Genomic DNA, 22030 nt, shown 5'->3' on the forward strand with positions numbered 1-22030 from the left:
TACTTTTAATTGGACACTTTCAAATATTTCGTTTTAATTAAATTTTAATTAGGTGTAATATGTATTTATGTTAGCTTTTTATCATCTGTCAGCCGCCCTGAGTCCGAAAGGAGAAGGGCGGGATATAAATGCAATTAATAATAATAATAATAATAATAATAATAATAATAATAATAATAATAATAATAATAATAATAATCTGCCCCACTCCTGCCCAGGCCCCCACAGGCACCCTTGACGCGAACGATGTAGAGCTGGCCACGCCCACCCAGTAGGCCACACCCACTCCATCCACAACCACCCAGTAGGCCGCACCCATCCTGGCCACACCCACCCGGCCCTCCCGAGAGCAACCGCAATGGTGATGCGGCCCTCAATGAAATTGAGTTTGACACCCCTGATCTAAGTTTATTTATTCATTTGATTTATTTACCACGTCTGTTCACAAGGGAAAGAACAATATTCTGCCATATAATTAAATCTATAATAAAGGCAGCCCTCGTCTTACAACCGTAGTTGAGCCCAAAATTTCAACAAGCAGTGCAGCATCCCCTTGATAATGTGATAAAAAAAAAATTGGGACGCTTGGCAACTGGCTCGTGCTTATGACGGTCACAATATCCCAGGATCATGCGATCCCTTTTTACCAACTTCAGACCAGCAAAGCTGATGGGGAAGTCAGTTTCCCTCAACAACCGTGTTACTAACTTAACAACCGCAGTGAACTGTGGCAAAAAAGGGTCGTAAAATGGGGCAAACTCACTTAACAGCTCCGTTGTCGTAAGTCAAGGACTACCTCTAAAAATAAAGATTGTCAACGCTGCTAACATCGGATGTTTTTGCATTGACAACAGATCCTTTCGCTTTTAGAGTTAGATGATGCTGGGAGGAGGGGGGATGTGAATGAGAGTCCAGCTAGACATAACAACACTAAACTTAGCGTGAGAATCAAGGTTATTGAGCCCAGAACAGATAAAGAATTGAGGGGCTGGAGAGCTGGAGAGGAAGCCTACGCTTCAAGCTAATTGGGAATGTGATTTATGACTGTTAATTGGAGGAGGGAATTGTGCTTTGATACTATAGGGAGGGGAATTCAGTTTTTGGCTTCGATTATGTAAGTGCCGATATTATGCTACTCGAATAAAAGATCCTTTAATGTAAACAATGCCTCGAAGTTCTTTTGAAGAGTTCCATCTGTCGGAACCAGGACAAAGATAGAGAAATAAATGTAAACCAATTGTTGTGCCCCAAATCCTCTCCCGTGACACAAGTTGGGGGGCTGTCAGGACTCCAGAACCGAGTCTTAAGTATCTCCCGGGAGGTCAGTTGTAACCTTGAACAGTCACTAAGCGAGGACTGCCCGTTTTGATTTCTTCCCGCCCAAAGGGGAAGCTTTTGTCACTCCTAATGCAAACAGGTGGATACCTCTGCTGGTGGCAAGCTCTGCCTCCTTCCGCTCAACCTCCACAGCCAACTTTTCACTTGTTTGTTGTGGGTGGGCCTGGTTTATTCCGTTTAACAGCCAGCGCAGAAATATAACCTGTTTCAAATCCCTTGTTCACCTGGGAACACCTGAGCGCAGGTGATGACGAACGGTCAGGTTACATAACAGTGAAAAATTAGAACGTCCAAATTTAGACGGCTCCAGCTATCAGCTCTTTACTAAACGCTCTAGTAGGGGATCTGTTTCATGGCGTCATGTGTCCTCCACGCGTTCTCTTTTGCATGTGACTGGGCAAATTCAGGGAAAGTTCATTTCTAGTGCAAACTTTTTTTTATTATTATTTTTCCCCTTCAGTTAGCAACACGAAGCCAAAAACAAAGGCTTCCATTTTTACAGTGGAAAACACATTTGTTTTCCCTTAATTTTCTTTTTTTTTTCTTTTTTTAAATGACATCACCCAAAACCCAAAGAAGCTGCTGCAAATTAATTGCTTAGCCAGGAAGAAATAAGTCGTTTTCTCCAGCTTCTCTCTTCCAGATTTCCACCCATTTAAACCAATTTCTTTTGTGTTCCTTGAAAATAAACGTTGCTAAGAGGGGGGCTGCTTCCTCTTTGCCTCACCGAAAAATGTCTCCCATCAATCCTGCAGAGCCAGCCAAGGCGTGACAAGGCATTCACTTAATCAAATATATATATATATATATATTTCACAAGTTAGCATTCCCAAATGTGCTGGGAAAGCATTTTTTTTTCTAGAATCCCCAATCAGCGTGAAGGAAGCTGGATTAAATCAAGGAGAAGCGTAGAGGATTTCCTTTCTTATTTTTATTTACCAGTACTCCTCGACGTACGACCTCAATTGAGCCCAAAATTTCTGTTGCTAAGCGAGACATTTGTTAAGTGAACTTTGCCCTATTTTACGACCTTTCTTGTCACGGTTGTTAAGTGAATCGCTGCAGTTGTTACTTCGTTCAGTGAATCACTTTTCTGAAGGCCGCAAGAGGCGATGACCCCGGGAGACACCGCAACCGTCACGAATATGAGTCAGTTGCCAAGTTTCTGAATTTTGATACGTGACCACGGGGATAGCGCAACAGTTGTGTGAAAAATGGTGATAGCTCTTTTTTTGGGTGCCATTTTATCTTTCAACGGTCATTAAATGAACTGTTGTAAGTCGAGGACTACCTATATTTATTAAATTTGAGTGCCACCCGTCTCGCTGCGAGGATGTGTTCCTTTTGTAGACTCTGTAGAGCAGGGGTTTTCAAACTTGGCTTTTTTATGACTCGTGGACTTCAACTCCCAGAATTCCTCAGCCAGGAAGGAGAAAGGGAGAGGTTTCCATGCTGAGCCATGCTGGCTGAGGAATTCTGGGAATTGAAGTCCACAAGTCATGAAAGAGCCAAGTTTGAAGACCCCTGCTGTAGAGAATCAGTCAGATTTTTACCTGGCTAGTCCTCGACTTACAACTCTAATGGAGCCTGCCCATCATGGTCATAAGCCATGAGGGTCATAAAATCGATTCTTTGACGACCTTTTTCTGCAGCAGGTGTTATGCCAGGGGTCTTCAAACTTGGCCACTTTAAGACTTGTGGCTGGCTGAGGAATTCTGGGAGTTGAAGTCCACTAAGCAAGGAGAGAAGCAACCTAGAACTAAGGAGAAACTTCCTGACAGAACAATTAACCAGTGGAACAATCTGCCTCCAGAAGCGGTGAATGCTCCAACACTGGAAGTTTTTAAGAAGAGACTGGACGGCCATTTGTCCAAAATGGTATAGGGTTTCCTGCCTGAGCAAGGNCTGAGGAATTCTGGGAGTTGAAGTCCACTAAGCAAGGAGAGAAGCAACCTAGAACTAAGGAGAAACTTCCTGACAGAACAATTAACCAGTGGAACAATCTGCCTCCAGAAGCGGTGAATGCTCCAACACTGGAAGTTTTTAAGAAGAGACTGGACGGCCATTTGTCCAAAATGGTATAGGGTTTCCTGCCTGAGCAAGGGGTTGGACTAGATGACCTCCAAGGTCCCTTCCAACTTTACTATTATTATTATTATTATTATTATTATTATTATTATTATTATTATTATTATTATTATTATTAATAATAATAAATCTTAAAGTGGCCAAGTTTGAAGACCCCTGTGTTATGCGAACCAGTGGTTTGCCATAGGCGCAGTTTTGTTGAAGATGGAAGGAAAGGCCAGTTTTCAGCAAAACCATCACAAAACACAGTTTATGTGACTGAGGGGGGGAAGGAGATTTGCAAATGGGCATAAAAGCAGCACCTTAAATTCAGTCGCAAGATTGAGGTGGCAGACATGGTAACTTCAAATGAATTCAAGAAAGGTTGGACCGAGACCATTTCTGGGAACACAATGACTCTCGGCTGATTCCTAGTGGTTAAAGCGCCAGGTTAGAAAGCAGGAGACCATAAGTTCTAGTCCTGCCTTTGCCATAAAAGCCAACTGGGTGACTAAGTCAATCACCCGGAGACAGTGAGTTCTAGTCCTGCCTTAGACGTGAAAGCTGGCTCGGTGATTTTAGGCCAATTACTGGAAAACAGTGAGTTCTAGTTCCACCTGAGGCATGAAATCTAGCTGGGTGACTGGGCCAATCACCAGGAGACAGTGAGTTCTAGTCCTGCCGTAGGCATGAAAGCCGGCTGGGTGACTTTACACCAATCACTGGAAGACAAGGAGTTCTAATCCCGCCTTAGCCATGAAAGCCTATTGGGTGATTTTAGGCCAGTTACTGGGAGACAGTGAATTCTAGTCCCACCTTAGGCCTGAAATCTAGTTGGGGGACTGGGCCAATCACCAGGAGACAGTGAATTCTAGTCCTGCCTTAAAACCGGGAAAGCCGGCTGGGGGACTTTAGGCCAATCACCTAAAGTTGTTTTGTAAAAATAATAAAGCAGGGATGCAAACAAGATAACAAAAATATTCCTACGGAAAATCCCGTTGGCATGCGACATTGTTTTGCTTTTATGAAGCCTTCCAAAGATGTGATTTTTCCTGCAAAAACCTCGAGGCCTCAAAGTTGCCGGCTTTTTTTCTGTGGCTCCTAGGTTTTTTAAATTGCATTTATTTCTAATTGCAGTGGTTTATAAAATACTCTGTTAGGCCAGATCGCAAGTTATTTTGTGTGTGTGTGTGTCAGGGTTGGGGGAAGGGGACCGAATTATCGCAGCGCACAAGTGTGTAACCGTAGCTTGCACCTGCTTCTGATGTGGGCAGGTTCGCCTCGGTTTCAACTTTCATTCAACCTGTTTATGATCTGAATTTTTTTTTTTTCCTTTTAAACCCACGTCAGGCTAGTAAAGTGGTCAGATACGCTGATACCCTCCTTTCCCCCACTTGCCCCCCAGCCATGTTGAAGCTTCCCCCTCCCCTGCACCACGCAGCCTGGCTGGCTTGCTTTGAGTCACGCGAGGCCACTTCCTCCTAAGGGGACGATTCTGCGGTGCCTCTGCGCCTGGCTTGTGGGCTGTGTGGCCAATTTATGAAGATACGCTTGGATGGGCGATGCTGCTTTCCGAGCAGGTGTTGCTTTACTTCTTGCCAATTCGGGGCATATCATTTGCCTCCACTTCTCTTAACGTGGACCATCTGCTTAGCATTATCCTCCCCATCTCCTCCGCCTCACTACCTCACTTTGAGGTAGACCAGGCTAAGGAACAGACCCCACAGGGGGGTTCCAAAAACATGACTTTCTTGTGGTCAGGTCTGTTAATGGAATCTTAAAAGTCTTCTCCAAGATTCACTGCCACTTTGGAAGGACCACAAGGTCAAGGCAGGGCTGAACTGAGTCTCTTATTCCTCTTGTTTTCCTTTCCCAAGGACTGTGCAAACCATTTTCTCTCTCCCTCTTCCTTCCCAAGGCCACCTTCCTTGATAAAAACTTGGATTTTTGCAAATGGCCTTGCCAGGGATGATGAAAGTTGGAGTCCTATCCCATCCGGAGAGCATTTGGCTGCTTCTAAAATTAGAAGATCTCTTCTGTCTTATAGGCAGGACAACCCGGCCCACAGTTTAGCTGATGTTCTCTAACTAGAGTGAGCTTTAATTTTATGGGGGACTCAGGGGTGCTAAAAGGGCAACGTAAGAAGAGAATATTTCTAGCTCAGGGATGATCTGTGGAGTCCTTCATGCTCTCTGAGCTTGCTGGTTGTCTTGCAGGAGTTTCATTACCTAACTGGATAACATCATAAGAATTAGAATTAGAATTAGAATTAGAATTAGAATTAGAATTAGAATTAGAATTAGAATAGAATAGAATAGAATAGAATAGAATAGAATAGAATAGAATAAAGAATGAATAGAATAGAACATAGAATATAGAATAGAATATAGAGTAGAGTAGAATAGAATAAAAATAAGAATAGAATGAAATAATATCAAAATAGAATAGAATGAAATATTGGAATATAAATAGAATAGAATAGAATAGAATAGAATAGAATAGAATAGAATAGAATAGAATGGAATAGAATAGAATAGAATAGAATAGAATAGAATAGAATAGAATAGAATAGAATAGACCTCTGTTTATAAGGGCTTCAGGTGTGGGTGTGTGGAGTGAGGGGCTTGTCATAGGCCAGGTGTGAGTCATCAATGAAAGGCTTGTGGTGGGTCTTGTGATGGGGAGGTCACATCAGGTCAGGGTCATTGGGAGGTGAACTGGTGGGAAGGGGGGCTTGTGTGGGATGATTGAGGGTCGGTGCCGTCTCTGGTTGGCTGTGTGGTTGATTTGGATTCTGAAGGGTTCGTAGCTTGGTTGTGGGTCAGTGGGTCTGTTAATGGAATTGCTTGTGGAGTGCCAGGTTTTGATGAACTCATGAGTGTGGTGGGTGGTAGCGTGGCCGATGATTTTAGTGTTGCTCCAATCAAACTGGTGATGTATATGCATCTATCTATCTATCTATCTATCCATCCATCCATCCATCCCTCTATGCATCCATCCATCCATCCCTCTATGCATCCATCCATCCCTCTATGCATCCATCCCTCTATGCATCCATCCCTCTATCCATCCATCCATCCATCCATCCATCCATCCATCCATCCATCCATCCATCCATCCATCCATCCATCTATCTATCTATCTATCTATCTATCTATCTATCTATCTATCTATCTATCTATCTATCTATCTATCTATCTATCTATCATCTATCCATCCATCCGTCTATCCGTCTGTCTGTCTGTCTGTCTGTCTGTCTGTCTCTGTCTGTCTGTCTGTCTATCCATCCATCCATCCATCCATCCATCCATCCATCCATCCATCCATCTCTGGCGATGTTACCTAGAGGGGCAATGAAATGTCTGCAAGAAAACCACCAAGTTCAGGGAAGCACCAAGGACCCCACAGAAGCATCAGGTACTCCGGTCACCATTTATATACACCCTCTCCTCCCCAAACTAGTTGACTTCTCTCTTTGGAGAAAGGAGAGGCTTCACTGGGCAAAGTAGCCCCACGCAGTATGATGGCATCAGAACACATCCCCCCCCCTTCTGTCCTGTAGGAACAGCCTCAGGCAGGGGTCTTCAAACTTGGCCACTTTAAGACTTGTGGACTTCAACTCCCAGAATAGGGCTGGCTGAGGAATTCTGGCAGTTGAAGTCCACAAGTCTTAAAGTGGCCAAGTTTGAAGACCCCTGGGCCTGAGGAGTTATCTATGGAGATGCTCAGTCCTCCAGGTCCTGGTTGTCCCAAAGGTGCTTTTCAAAAGGCAACTGGACTTTCTCGTTTGTTTGTTTTTTTCTGTGAAAACGAGAAGCGAAAGGTTTTCAAGGGGGAAAACAAAACCCCAAGGAAGTCTAGTTACCTTTTGAAAAGCACCTTTGAGACAGCCTAAAGAGATACTTCTCATGGCCCAGAGAACTTTGTCTCCCTCTCCCCCCCCCTTCCAGACTCTTCAACCGGTGGTCTCAGCTCTGCCCCTCCTTGTGGAGGTGGCTTTCTCATTCCAACAGGAATGTCCACCTTTCAGACCCAAGGACTTCCTCCGTAGGGGTTGTAAACGAGAAGATAAATGCCACCAGGATGTTTGTGGTGGCAAGCATTTTTTGAACAACACGAGAGAGAGAGAGAGAGAGAGAGAGAGAGAGAGAGAGTCGAGCTTATGTGTCTGTGTGTCTGTGTGTATTAAAATAGCCCCGACAAACACAAAAGGAGCCACAATGGTCCTCCAGCAGCTGCCAAGAAAACAAAGGGGAACTCAACAGCTAAAGAGCAGCTTGAAAAGGGAGACCTATAAAAGAATGGGTCACTGGGCTGCAGCTGGAGGGAGGAAGGCACCTGCCGGTGGTGGTGGCCGGTGGCCGAGGAGGTGCGTCCCTCCTCTGGACAGCTGTCTGATTGTTTGCTACACCTTTCCTGCGATTTAAATGCACCACCGCTTGAATCCAGGCCAAGCTTCCTGTTCCGTTAACCTTTGATTAGCCAGATGGCCAGTGCTGATGTTTGCCTGTATGTCACACACACCCCCTCCCCAGGGTTGTGGGTTGACCGCCGGGGTGACACGGGCTGGTTTTCGCCCCAAGGCCAAAAAACAAAAAAAAAGAATAAAAATAATTGTTTTTCCCACCTGGCAGAAGTAAAGTTGCAGCTTGGCTGGGGATAATTTCCTGTTGTTCCTGATCTTAGCAATCTGATTCAGAGAGGGGTTTGCTGCTGGAGTCCAAATGTTTGAGGCTGGAGTTGGTGGGGAGGGGGGGATTTTTCTGCTCACCAGTCCATTTGGATGGTTGCAATATAGAGTGTAGAATAACAGAGTTGGAAGGGACCTCCAGTGATGAAGCCCCCTACAACTTCTGGAGGCCAGCTGTTCCACTGGTTGATTGTCCTCCCTGTTCTCCTTAATTCCAGATTGCTTCTCTCCTTGGTTAGTTTCCCTCCGTTGCTTCTTGTCCTGCCTTCAGGCGCTTTGGAGAATAGCTTGACTCCCTCTTCTTTGTGGCAACCCCTGAGATACTGGAACGCTGCTATCGTGTCCCCCCTCGTCCTTCTCTTCATTAAATTAGACATAACCAATTCCATCAACCTTTCCTTATATGTTTCAGCCTCCGGTCCCCTGATCATCTTTGTTGCTATTCCAAGTGTGGCTGTGCCAATGCCTTATAAAATGGTGTTAACACTTCACGTGATCTTGATTCTATCCCTCTATTAATGCAGCCTAGAACTGTGTTGGCTTTTTTGGCAGCTGCAGCACACGGCTGGCTCATAGTTAAGTGATTGTCCACTAGGACTCCAAGATCTCAATCTCTCTATTGAGAATAGTATACCTGTTACATTTGGTTTTTCTTGCCTAAATGTAGAACCTTACTTTTTTCACCATTGAATTTCATTTTGTTAGATAGCGCCCAGTGTTCAAGTCTGTCCAGGTCCTCCTGTATCCTAAGCCTGTCTTCTGGAGTGTTGGCTATTCCTGCCAGCTTGGTGTCATCTGCAAATTTGATGAGTTCCCCATCTATCCCCCCATCCAAATCATTGATGAAGATGTTGAAGAGTACTGGGCTGGCTGGGGAATTCTGGGAGTTGAAGTCCACACTTTTTGAAGTGGCTAAGATTGAGAAAGGCTGATTTAGACCGCAGAGACCAATCCTTGGATGATGGCTTTTGCCGCGGATATTCGCGGTGTCTGCAAAACGGCAGTTGGTGACTGATGAATCGCAGGGATGGGGCTCCCGTGTTCAGGCTTTACTCCCGAAGTTGGAATTTGCTTAAATGCTGCCTTGGCTTAATTGAATTTCATGGGCTTGTAGTCAACGTCCGATGAGATCATGGTACGGTCGGTTACTCACGGGGAGCTCAGGAGAGAAAAAGGCAAGACGCGAAGATGATAAACAGGACCGGTTTTATTGAACCTCCGTTTCAACCTAATCGTCCCTTTTCAGGGTGCTTAAAATATACTGGTTTTTATTGGCGCAATCTAAAGCTTTGCTGATTTCAGTAGCAGAAATAAGCGCTGCCGGTACCAAAATGTCTCTCCTATCACTGGATTTTGTTACTTTCCCAGTAATTAATCAAGTCTAACTTTCCCATGGCGGTGAAGCAGTTGTGCAGCTCCGAACATAATGCTTACTGCTTTACAGGTAGTCCTCAATTTACAGCCATTCCTTTAGTGACCGTTTGAAATTACAATGGCGCTGAAAAAAGGGACTCATGGCCGTTTTTCACAGTGAACGACCCTTGCAGCATGCCCATGGTCATGTGATCAACATACAGAAGCTTGGCAACGGACTCATATTTATGACAGTCGCAGTGTCCTGGGGGGGGGTCACGCGATCCCCTTTTGTGACCTTCTGACAAGCAAAGTCAATGGGGAAGCCAGATTCACTTAACAACCGTGTTAAGGTTGACTCAGTCTTCCATCCTTCCGAGGTCGGTAAAATGAGGACCCAGATTTGGGGGGGCAAATATGCTGACTCTGTAAACCGCTTAGAGAGGGCTGTAAATAGCACAGTGAAGCGGTATATAAGTCTAAGTGCTATTGTTATTCTTCCTTCCCTCCTTCCTTCTTTCTCTCCCTCCCTTTTCTCCCTTCCTTCCTTCCCTCCCTTCCTTCCTTCCTTCCTTCCTATTCACCCAATTTTACCTTTTTTGCCATGGTTGTTAATCGAATCCCTGCAGATGTTAAGTGAACCATACGGTTGCTAAGCGAATGTGGCTTCCTCCATTGACTTAGCATGTCAGAAGCCAGCTACAATTAGCAGTCACACGACCCTGGGATGCTGCAATGGATGTAAAAAACACCATTCCCATGACCTTGGGAATGCTACAGTGATTGTAAGTGTGAGGACCGGTTGGCTGTATATCACTTTTTCAGTACCGTTGTAATTTTAGTGTCGCAGTCACTAAATGAATGGTTGCAAGTGGAGGTCTACTTGTATTCCCAGTTCGGTGGAAAGATTATTCAGAGAAGAAACTGAGGAATTTTTTTTTGACTCCTGCACTTTTTTTTGACTCCTGCAGGGTGCTGGAACAGCCATTGGAGAGCTGCCTCCGTACTTCATGGCCAGAGCAGCCCGACTGTCCGGAGCCGAGCCAGACGACGAGGAGTACCAGGAATTTGAGGAGATGTTAGAACACGCACAGGGTGCACAGGTAAGGAATCCACGGTACAAAAGCACGCCACGGACAGCGCGATGGCAGTGGTTCCCAGTGCGCCCCGACACACCACATTATTGTGGCACCTTTAATGTATCAATCAATGAATTAATCAGAGTAGAACTGGAAGGGACCTTGGAGGTCTTCTAGTCCAACCCCCTGCTCAGGCAGGAGACCCTATACCAGAGGTCCCCAACCTTTTGGGCATCAGGGACCAGTTCCATGGAGAAAGGTTTTTCTGCGGACAGGAGAGTGTGTGGTTTTGCGTGCGGCCTGCATCCCACGGATGGGGCTTTGCTTGTTTGTGCGGACCAGTTGCTGGCATGCCACGGCCCGGTGCTTGTCCACAGACTGGGGGGTTGGGGACCCCTGCCCTATACCATTTCAGAGAGATGGCTGTCCAGTCTTTTCTTAAAAACCTCCAGTGATAAAGCACCTGCAACTTCTGGAGGCAGGTTGTCCCACTGGTTAGTTGTCCTCACTGTTAGGAAGGTTCTCCTTAATTCCAAATTGCTTCTCCCCTTGATTAGTTTCCATCCATTGCTTCTTGTCCTACCTTCAGGTGCTTTGGAGAAAAGGTTGACCCGCTCCTCGTTGTGGCAGCCCCTCAAATACTGGAAGACTGCTATCATGTCCCCCCCTAGTCCTTCTTTTCTCTAGACTAGCCAAACCCAAATCCTGCAAGCGTTCTTCATACCGGTATGTTTTAGTCTCCGGGCTCTTAATCATCTTAGTTGCTCTGCTTGCACTTTTTCCAAAGTCTCAACATCTTTTTTGTAATAGAGAGAAACTTGCGTATATTTATCGTGGTTTTTATTATCGCCTGTTCACCGCCCTGAGTCCCGTAAGGGAGATAGGGCGGTATATAAATTCAGTAAATAATAATAATAATAATAATGTGGTGTCCAAAACTGGATGCAGACTTCGGACCCTTTTATATGAGAGTCAAGGTTAAAGACGCTGAGCTTGTTAGCTGGAAAGCTGATAGGCCGGGTTCGAAACCTGCTGATAGGCCAGGTTCGAAACCTGAGCGCTGCGGGACAGGGTGAGCTCCTGTTCCTTACCCCAGCTCCAACTGACCTAGCAATTTAAAAGCCTGCAAATGCAAGTAGATGAATAGGTACCATTTCGGTAGGAAGGTAACAGCGTACAGCCATGCTGCCACATGACCACGGAAATGTCTCCAGACAACTCTGGCTCCCTCGACTGAGAAACAGATGAGTACCCCCATCCCCCCCCCCACTAGAGTTGGACACGACTGGACAGGGGAAACCTTTACCTAGCTAACAAAATTAAATTCAGTGGTGAAAAAAGTAAGGTTCTACATTAAGGCAAGAAAAATCAAATGTACAGGTATAGTATAGGGGGTACCTTGCTCAATAGTAGTAACTGCAAGAGGGACTTCGGAGTCCTAGTGGACAATCACTAAAATATGAGCCAGCGGTGTGCTGCAGCTGCCAAAAAGGCCAACACAGTGCTGGGCTGCATTAACAGAGGGATAGAATCAAGATCAGGTGAATTGTTAATACCACTTTACAATGCCTTGGTAAGGCCATACTTGGAATACTGCATCCAGTTTTGGTCACCACGATGTAAAAAAAGATGTTGAGACTCTAGAAAGAGTACAGAGAAGAGCAACAAAGATGATTAGGGGACTGGAGGCTAAAACATAAAAATGGTTGCTGGAATTACGTACGTCTAATTTAATGAAGAGAAGGACCAGGGGTGACACGATAGCAGTGTTCCAATATCTCAGGGGCTGCCACAAAGAAGAGGGAGTCAAGCTATTTTCCAAAACGCCTGAAGGCAGGACAAGAAGCAACGGATGGGAACTAATCAAGGAGAGAAGCAACCTCGAACTAAGGAGAAACTTCCTGACAATTAGAACAATTAACCAGTGGAACCACCTGCCTCCAGAAGCGGTGAATGCTCCAACACTGGAAGTTTTTAAGTAGAGACTGGACAGTCATTTGTCTGAAATGGTATAGGGTTTCCTGCCTGACCAGGGGGTTGGACTAGATGACCTCCAAGGTCCCTTCGAACTTTTTATTATTATTATTATTATTATTATTATTATTATTATTATTATTAGTAGTAGTAGTAGTAGTAGTAGTAGTAGTAGTAGTAGTGAGTCAGCGGCCACAGAGGAACTTGGGTGAGAACTGAGAAGCCACAGAAACTCCCTGGAGGACTTTGGGCTGGTGACTGTCCACCTGGAGGATTTTGGACCACTGATCTCAACCTGGAGGACTTTGGATCATTGACCTCTACCTACAGGACTTTGGACCATTGACCTCTTCCAGCAGGACTTTGGGCCATTGACCCTCAACCTGGGGACTTTGGGCTGGTGACTGTCCACCTGGGGGATTTTGCACCACTGATCTCAACCTGCAGGACTTGGGACCATTGACCTCAACCTGGAGGACTTTGGACCACTGACCTCAACCTGGGGACTTTGGGCTGGTGACCGTCCACTGGGGTGAGCTCACTTTGGACCCGTGAATCACAGCTCCAGAACCTGGTAGGATAGTGGGGAAGAAATGCTACATGCACTTGGGATAGTTTCAGATTCTAGTCTCCCGTAAGCCCCCAAATCTTCCCAAAGAATCTTGGCCCAGTTGATCTGTTTCGGTCCCAGATCCCGTGAAAGAGTTGGACAAGGAATGGGGAGACCCAGACACTCGTTCTACCTTAGCCACAGAAACTTCCTGCGGGACCCTGGGCCAATCCCTCCCTCTCAGCCACAGAAGCAGTGTGGGGTGGTGGGAAGGAACCGGCTTGGGGGGGGGGGGAGATCCTGGTTCTGTTTCCCCCTTCAGCCTGAGGGATATTTGGCCAGTGATTCTCTTGGCTTAGACCAGGGGTCTCCAAACTTGGTCCTTTGATGACTTGTGGACTTCAACTCCCAGAATTCCTCAGCCAGGCACGCTGGCTGAGGAATTCTGGGAGTTGAAGTCCACAAGTCATCAAAGGACCAAGTTTGGAGACCCCTGGAGCCTTAGACCAATATTTTCTCACCCTCAGCAACTTCAAGATATGTGGACTACAGCTCCCAGAATCCCTCAGCCAGCAAGGCTGGCTGAGGGATTCTGGGAGTTGGACGTTCACATGTCTTCAATGGGTTAGTCTGTGGGTCTGTCTTGTGGTGGAACTGGTAAAAATGACCTGCCAATAAATTTAAATCAATGCATAATTCTCATCATAATTGCCCTGAGGAATGGAGACTAATAACGACGTGCACATTGGCGAATAGGACCCTGAGCTGGGTTAGGTTGACTCCGATTGTGTACCAATCTTGATGTGCTCTTTTTTTTGGGGGGGGGGGAATTGTGTTCTTGATTTCCTGCTGTCTCTGGAGAGAATCACACTTTACTGGAAGCCACCAGAGATCTGTGGGCCAGCCACATGCGTTAATCCCCCAGCGAAGAAAGTTTTGCACGTGAATCCTGAGGAAAAGGGAGCCAGAGGCAGCCGCAGAAGCAGCCTGGCGTCATTCTTCTCGGGTCAGCTCCTGGGCGGCTGTGCTGGCTGGCCCTTGCTCTGTGTGGAGCAGTCAAAGCCCTTCTCTTTGTTTACTCCTTCCCAGTCCTCTCCAGTCTTCCCCCTTGACGGAGCAGAAATGTTGAAAGGGGTTATGGCATATCCTAAACTTCAAAGGGACTGAAGATTGCAGAGCAAGTTCTTGATCCAGGGAGTCTGGACTTACTTGCTTACTTGCCCTTCTTTCCTTCCTTCCTCCCTCCCTCCCTCCCTTTTTTCTTTCTTCTCTATCTCTCCAACTTTCACTTCTTCCTCACTTCCCATTCTTTCTTTCTCTCTCTTCTTTCTTTCCTTCTTTTTTCTTTCCTTCTTTTTTCTTTCTTTTCTCCTTTCCTCCCTCCGTTTCTTTCTTTCTCTCTCTTTCACACTTTTTCGCTTCTTCCTCTCTCTCTTCCTTCCTTTCTTTTTTTCTTTCTTTCTTTCTTTTTCTTTCTTTTTCTGTCTTTCTTTCCTTCTTCTCTCTCCCTTCTTTCTCTTCTTCCTCCCCACTAGTTCTTTTTCTCTCTCTCTTTCACACTTTTTCGCTTCTTTCTCTCTCTCTTCCTCTTTCTTTCTTTCTTTCTTTCTTTCTTTCTTTCTGTCTTTCTTTCTTTCTTTCTTTCTTTCTTTCTTTCTTTGTCTTTCTGTCTTTCTTTCCTTCTTCTCTTTCCCTTCTTTCTCTTCTTCCTCCCCACTAGTTCTTTCTCTCTCTCTTTCACACTTTTTCGCTTCTTCCTCTTTCTTTCTTTCTTTCTTTCTTTCTTTCTTTCTTTCTTTCTTTTTTCTTTCTGTCTTTCTTTCTTTCTTTCTGTCTTTCCTTCTTCTCTCTCCCTTCTTTCTCTTCTTCCTCCCCACTAGTTCTTTCTCTCTCTCTTTCACACTTTTTTGCTTCTTCCTCTCTCCTTCTCTTCCCTCTTTCTTTCTTTTTCCCCCTTTCTGTCTTTCTTTCTGTCTTTTCTTCTTCTCTTCTCTCTCCTCTTTCTCTTCTTCTTCCCCACTAGTTCTTTCTCTCTCTCTCTTTCACACTTTTTCGCTTCTTCCTCTCTCTTCTTCTCTTCTCTCTTTCTCTTTCTTTTTCTTTCTTTCTTTCCTTTTTTCTCTTTCTTTTTCTTTCTGCCTTTTTTCTTTCTTTCACTCTTTTTTTCTGTCTTTCTGTCTTTCTTTCCTTCTTCTCTTCTCTCTCCCTTCTTCTTTGTCCCCACTAGTTCTCTCTCTCTCTCTCTCTCTCTCTCTCTTTCTCCTCTGAACATTTTGCTGATTGTGGTTAGTCTGGCCATCACATGGTTTCTTTGAAAATTCCCCCTCCCCTCCATTTCCAGTAAACTGTTTGAACAGAGATGACTCAGTATGAAACCAGCTTCCCTGTAACCACAGGACTTGTCAAAAGAATTTGTCAACGTGGACTGGGGTTGGGGAGGGGGGACTGTGTGTGTGTGTGTGTGTGTGTGTGTGTTTCTCACATTCAACTTCAGCTTCTGTCTCTTTGGGTTAATAATTACATCATGGATTCCTAGGAATCACTTCCTGTCAAGGAGAAATGGATGGGCAGTATTTGTAATGGGTTAAATGTCATTTAAAATGACGAACTCTGAGGTTAGAGGACACCATAGAAGAATCTCTTGAAAAGTTTTTTAGACTTGTGCATTGGTGGAAACTTGCTTTTTTTTCCCCCCCCTTTTGGAATGGAGCTTTGCTTCAGTCTTTGTGGGTTGCCCCAACAAAGAACACAAAGTCCATTGGCCACACCCTGCCTAGTTTTAATTTTAAAATCTTCAAGCGTGATAGGTGAATGGTTGGAAAAATGGAATGGTTTAGCAGGCGGAGCTCCCAGCTGATGGACTTGGTGGGGGCAATGCTGTGTTTGTGGGTAAATTGTTTGTATTTATTTTTTTTATACGAATCTTCCCCCCCTTTTCCACCTAGAACAATCAAGGCAGTAAACCCACTGCAAGCTCTCATAAAATAACAAAAGGAGTCCTTAAATACTATTTAAAGGATAAAGAGTATTGTAAATAGCATCAGGATTTAAAAAAAAGTGCGGTAGCAATAAAATTATTTAACTGGATCCATCACCAGAGGCAGGCTTTAAGGATAGCAAATTATCAACCTAATAAAAAAAGACAAGTAATTTTGAGAAGATTGGCAAATTTCCTACCAAGCTTTAGGGTGATTGTTCTTTAATTGTTGGTTAGGTTTGTAGCCTCTTGTGCTATGACTTTTGTCTGCTGACTTACCTGGTCGGTTCCTCTAACTAAACTAGAATGATTACAAAGGCATGAATTTATCTTCTGCATTTAATAATGGAAGAACATTGGGAACCAGAAGCCCTGGGAGAAATTTGCAACAAGAAGGGGCATGCTGGCAAAAATTAAATTAAATTAAACTAAATTAAAACAGCCCTTCAGCCAATTTCTTGTCTCTGGTGGGGTTGACATCCCACTTTTAGCATTGCACGTTAGGTGTTCCTAGCTACTGTAGGCTCTTTCCGTAAGCCACGATGAAGCAAACATCAGAGGTTTGAGTCCCGTTTCGCCAAGCCGTTTTTTCAGAGAGTTGCTTTATTTTGATCGACTCTCGGCTGAGATCCCTTTGGGAGGCCACGCTCGGCAGACAGAAGGATGATCCCGCAGTGTTCACCGTCTGGATGTGTCTGTGCGGGCACGTGGGTGGGTGTGCCGTTGCACAACCCACCTAGGGAAAGCGTGCTGGGCACCTGGAACAAGTTACGTGCTTCGTCGGGATCCTGATTAGTTCAGAATTACATGCTGGATGTTCTCGGGCTGTATGTAATTCTTCCTCGTAGCCAAGCTTCTGATTCTCACTCGGTATAAAAAGCTACTCCAGTTGGCTTCTGAAATCTTTCTACACACACACACACACACACACACACACACACACACACACACACACGCAAAGACTTCAGAGCCTCTCCCCATTGCCAGACAGGATGACTTGGTTGCTTATTCCTTGCTTGCCAGCCGTGGCTTTTCTTAAAATAGTTTGCAAGCTGGCATCACAAAGGCGTCGTTGGAAAGACGATGGGGAAGGAGGCACCATGTTGGAGAAACAGGAAGTGTCCTTCTGGGCTGCTCCCCTTCCCTTCCCTTCCCTGATTTGGGACCCAGCGCTTGGATTTTCCCCACCATCCCTCCCTTAACACTGTTCCTTCGTCTTCCTTCTTTTCTTTATTGTTCACTCTCAATGGGTGGCCACCAGATGAACCGTCTGCATGTTGTACATTCCAGACTCCTGAGGGCATTCCTTTTATTTTTGCTAAAACAGGCTTGGGTGGATCTATCTTAACCCTTTCACCCATTTTGGGCCAAGAGAGGAGACTTTGTCTTCTAGTTTAATGGGGGGGGAAAGGACCAGGGGTGACATGATAGCAGGGTTCCAACATCTCAGGGGCTGCCACGAAGAAAAGGGGTCAACCTATTCTCCAAAGCCCCTGAAGGCAGGACAAGAAGCAACGGATGGAAACTCATCAAGGAGAGAAGCAACCTGAAACTAAGGAGAAACTTCCTGACAGTGGGGACAATTAATCAGTGGAACAACCTGCCTCCAGAAGCTGTGAATGCTCCAACGCTGAAAGTTTTAAAGAAGAGATTGGACAGCCATTTGTCTGAAATGGTATAGGGTTTTCTGCCTGAGCAGGGGGTTGGACTAGATGACCTCCAAGGTCTCTTCCAACCCCTTATTCCAGTGATGGCGAACCTTTTAGAGACCGAGTGCCCAAAAACCGGCCCCCACCCTGCCTGCTCCGCCCCCTACTCCACCCGCCTCCCCTCGCCCACCCCACGCTCCGACCCTGCCCCACCCGCCCGCAGGGCCACCCACCGCCTCCACAGCACACTGCAGCAGATCGCCCAGGCAGCCCTGCAGTGCCATGGTGGCCATGCCCCGCAACATCATTTGCGCGCAACGGGGCATGAGGGCGGAGTCTTGTCCCTGTTGCCCGGCTGCCATGTCCTTGGCTGTGCTGTTCTGTGTGGGCCATGCCCGGGGGCAACTCCGGGAGGGCTGGTGAAAAGGGGGCCGTGGGGGGAGGCAGGGCTGGGGCAACAGCACACGTGCCCACAGAGAGGGCAATGAGTGTCGCCTCTGGCATGTGTGCCAGAGGTTCGCCACCACTGCCTTATTCTGTTATTCTGTCTCTTGGTCAAGATGTCCCTTGGCCCATGTCAAGAATTAACAGGCCATCTTTGAAATTCCACCTGGCTGGAATTAGGGATCCAGGCAGCTACCAGCAAATAAGGACAGAGCTCCTTCGGGGTGTGTAGAAACATCTGAATAAGGAAGTGTGAACTTTTAATACAGGTAGTCCTCGACTTAACAGCCACAATTGAGCCCAACATTTCCATTGCTAAGCAAGGCAGTTGTTCAGTGAGATAAGCGTCCCATTTTACGACCTTTCTTGCCACAGTTGTTAAATGAGTCCCTGCAGTTGTTAAGTTAGTAACCTGGGTGTTATGCAAATCGGGCTTCCCCGTTGTCTTTGCTTGTCATGCGGTGATCCCATGACCCCGGGTTACTGCAAACTTCCTAAATAACAGTTGCCAGGCTTTTTGTGAATTTTGATTATACGACCCTGGGGATGCTACAACGGTCGTCGTTAAGTGTGAAAAATGCTCACCGGTCACTTTTTTTTTTTTAGTGCCAATGTATCTTGGAACGGTCACTAAATGAGCGGTTGTACTTTTTTTTATTCGTTTTATTCATTTATAACCTAAAATGTGAAAATACAAAAGCAAATAGCAGGGGGCCACAGTAAGGAAAAGCAAAGCAAAAAAGGTGTTAAGAAAGGGAGGGGAAGAAACAAAAGGCATTGACTTCTGACTCTCTCCGTTGCAGTAAAATCAGACGTTAAAATCAAATCTCAACTTTGTGCACTCCCCCCGCATTAGCATTCCTGTTCATGCCCGTGTGCATGCGCAAATGGCCATGGGCGCTAACACAACTGGAGGGAATGCACGCCCACACATGCACGCCCTTGCCAGCCATCTCTGTGACCTGCTGGCCCATAGGTTGGGGACCCCTGATCTAGATTGCACGTGAAACCATCCCCCCCCAACCCTGGTCCATGAAAAAATTGTCTTCCACAAAACCGGTCCCTGGTACCAGAAACATTGTCTAACTGGTAAAACCCAAAATCATAGTATCATTTTTTTCCACCTCAAGCACGAAGTCCAGAAGCGGTTTCCAAGTAGAAACAAAAGTACTTATGTTCTTCTTTTTTTTTTAAATCAGCACAGTCAATTTGGCCACCTCTGCTAATTCCGTCAGCTTTTGTAACCCTCCGTCCATGATAGGAATCGAGGCATCTTTCCACTTTTGTGCGTAGAGGTGAATGGTTGTAAGTTGAGGACTACCCGTACATAAGTTCAGTTCAGCTTCAGCAAAAGAGTGGAGTAAAAACTGAACAAGGTAATAATTGAGATAATAATTGAAGTTAAGCCACCCGCTGGTCGAAACTCCGTAATAAAGATAATTTGATTTCAAGTTAAGCCAGCATAATTCTCTGGCTTACTTGGGCAGCTGCTGGAATCTCATTCTCCAAAGTTGCAGCTTATATGTGTCTCAGGCCTTCCTTTCAAGTTTTATCAGGGAAAGTACTTTATTTGAAGGGCTTTATCTTGTCCTTATCGGTCAAAAGCATTCCCCTGGGGAGTTTACATCAGATCAATAACTAAGCAAAACCCTTGTCCACTTACAAGTATGAGCCTGTAAAGGGCAGAGCATAAAAGGAAAAGGGAAGAGCAGAGAAGAGAAGAGGAAAGAAAATGGAAAACGAAGGCCTCTTGTTATCAAAAAGTCTTAGGAGTTTTTCTAATGAGTATTGTAGCTGGAGCAGAACAAAATAAAATTTACGGTGGTCTTGTTGGAACAGAGATTATTATTATTATTATTTTTTTTTTTTTTTAAACCTCTTAGTTGTGGATTTTATAAATGAGTTTGTATTGGTATTTTACTCTTTAATGTGGTTTTAGTTGTACAGGTAGTCCTTGACTTACGACCACAATTTCCATTGCTAGTCAAGACAGGCATTGAGTGAGTTTTGCCCCATTGTACGACCTCTCTTGCCGCAGATGTTAAGTGAATCATATCTGTTGTTAAGCTAGTAACACAATTGTTAAGTGAATCCGGCTCCCCCGTTGACTTTGCTTCTCAGAAGGCCGTAAAATGTGATCACATGATCCCGGGACACTGCAACAACCATCATAAATACACGCCAGTTGCCAAGCATCCAAATTTTGATCAGGTGACCACGGGGATGTCGCAGCGGTCCTAAGTGTTAAAAATGATCGTAAGTCATTTTTTTCCTTTCAACTTTTAAATGAATGGTTGTATGTTGAGGACTACCTGTATTGGTTTTGTAGTAGTTTTTTTTTTAATTGTAAACCAGCCAGACTCATGCAGATGCGACGGGCAGCTACATAAATCAAACCAAGCAATAAATGGGCTGGAGGCTAAAACATCTAAACAAAGGTTGCTGGAATTGGGTATGTCTACTTTAATGAAGAGAAGGATGAGGGGGGACACGATAGCAGTGTTCCAATATCTCAGGGGAAGTCAAGCCATTCTCCAAAGCACCTGAAGGCAGGAGAAGAAGCAACAGATGGAAACTAATCAAGGAGAGAAGCAACCTAGAACTAAGGAGAAACTTCCTGACAGTTAGAACACCTGGCAGAGATAACCTATCCATTTTCCACTATCTTTAACATATCATTGTTGCGATATTAACATATATCAATATATAAGGAACGGTTGCTAGAATTGGGTATGTCCAGTTTAATGAAGAGAAGGACGAGGGGGGACATGATAGCAGTCTTCCAGTATCTCAGGGGCTGCCCCAAAGAAGAGGGAGTCAAGCTATTCTCCAAGGCGCCTGAAGGCACAACAAGAAGCAATGGATGGAAACTGATCAAGGAGAGAACCAACCTGGAACTAAGAAGAAATATCCTGGCAGTTAGAACAATTAACCAATGGAAGTTTTGTGTGCTCCAACCCTGGAAGTTTTAAGAAGAGATTGGACAACCATTTGTCTGAAATGATATAGGTTTCCTTGCCTGAAGAGGGGGTTGGACTAGAAGACCTCCAAGGTCCCTTCCAACTCTTGTTATTCTACATTCTATTCTAAATAAAATTTCCCATGATTCTGTTCTGCAGGCCAGTTAGAACAGAAGCCTGTCAAACCAATTGCCGGTGACATTCGTTTTGTGGAGACGGTCCCTCCCTCCCTCCCTTTCCTTTTCTTTTCTTTCTTTTTTTTCATTCCCAAGTGCTGAAAAATTCACATTACGGTCTGCATGTGAGGTCCACCCGTACAAATTCAAGAAGTGCAAATTGCCTATGTGACAGGGAGGGGGGAAAAACCACACAGGCTATCCTTCCTTCTCTTTCAGCCATTCAAATTTTGCAGCCCTGAAGCCTGCAGAAGTGTTAATTTATTTCTGCAATTATAAAAGCGCCCTGTTTTTGTTCTTCCTACTGGCTCAGCCTTTAAATTCCCAGGCCAAGTTCCTCGCTCTTTTCCTTTGAAATCCTGCTGGTAAGTGATCCCAGCATGTGCGATGAGTGTGCGTGCGTGCGCTCGCGGGTGTGAGTCACGTTGTCAGCCGAGCATCTGTCTTTTTCACTGCCTTTTTTTTCCCAGCCAACCTGCGAAGCGATGAGTTAACAGGCGAGACAGTTGGTGGTAGAAGTGCTGAGTAATGGATGTGTAAGCCTTGTGTTCTTCCTCTTCCCCTCCCCTTCCTTAGACTGCTCAGGCCATCAGCCAGAGTACATAATGTTCCCTTTAAAACACTCACACACCTGTTGGCCCCGTGTAAAAGAAAAGGCAAGGCAAACTACAGGTATTGTGTTACTTTTGTTAGGCAGATCTGAAAAGCAGGAAGTGAAACTCCTTGCTGAGTGACATATACACCCCTGTTAAAAAAGGGTATAAACTTAATTT

General features: G+C 45.2%; 1 protein-coding gene across 1 annotated transcript in view; it reads left to right on the forward strand.

Moving 5' to 3' along the window:
• Positions 1–22030, forward strand: part of VMP1 (vacuole membrane protein 1) — a 129172-nt gene that overhangs the window by 49066 nt on the left and 58076 nt on the right. The window contains exon 6 of the mRNA XM_029287300.1: positions 10420–10551. Coding sequence (XP_029143133.1) covers positions 10420–10551 — 132 coding nt within the window. The remainder of the gene's footprint in view (positions 1–10419; positions 10552–22030) is intronic.

Source organism: Protobothrops mucrosquamatus, unplaced genomic scaffold (genome assembly GCF_001527695.2).
Source record: "Protobothrops mucrosquamatus isolate PMUCROS unplaced genomic scaffold, P.Mucros_1.0 scaffold_291, whole genome shotgun sequence".
NCBI lineage: Eukaryota > Metazoa > Chordata > Lepidosauria > Squamata > Viperidae > Protobothrops > Protobothrops mucrosquamatus.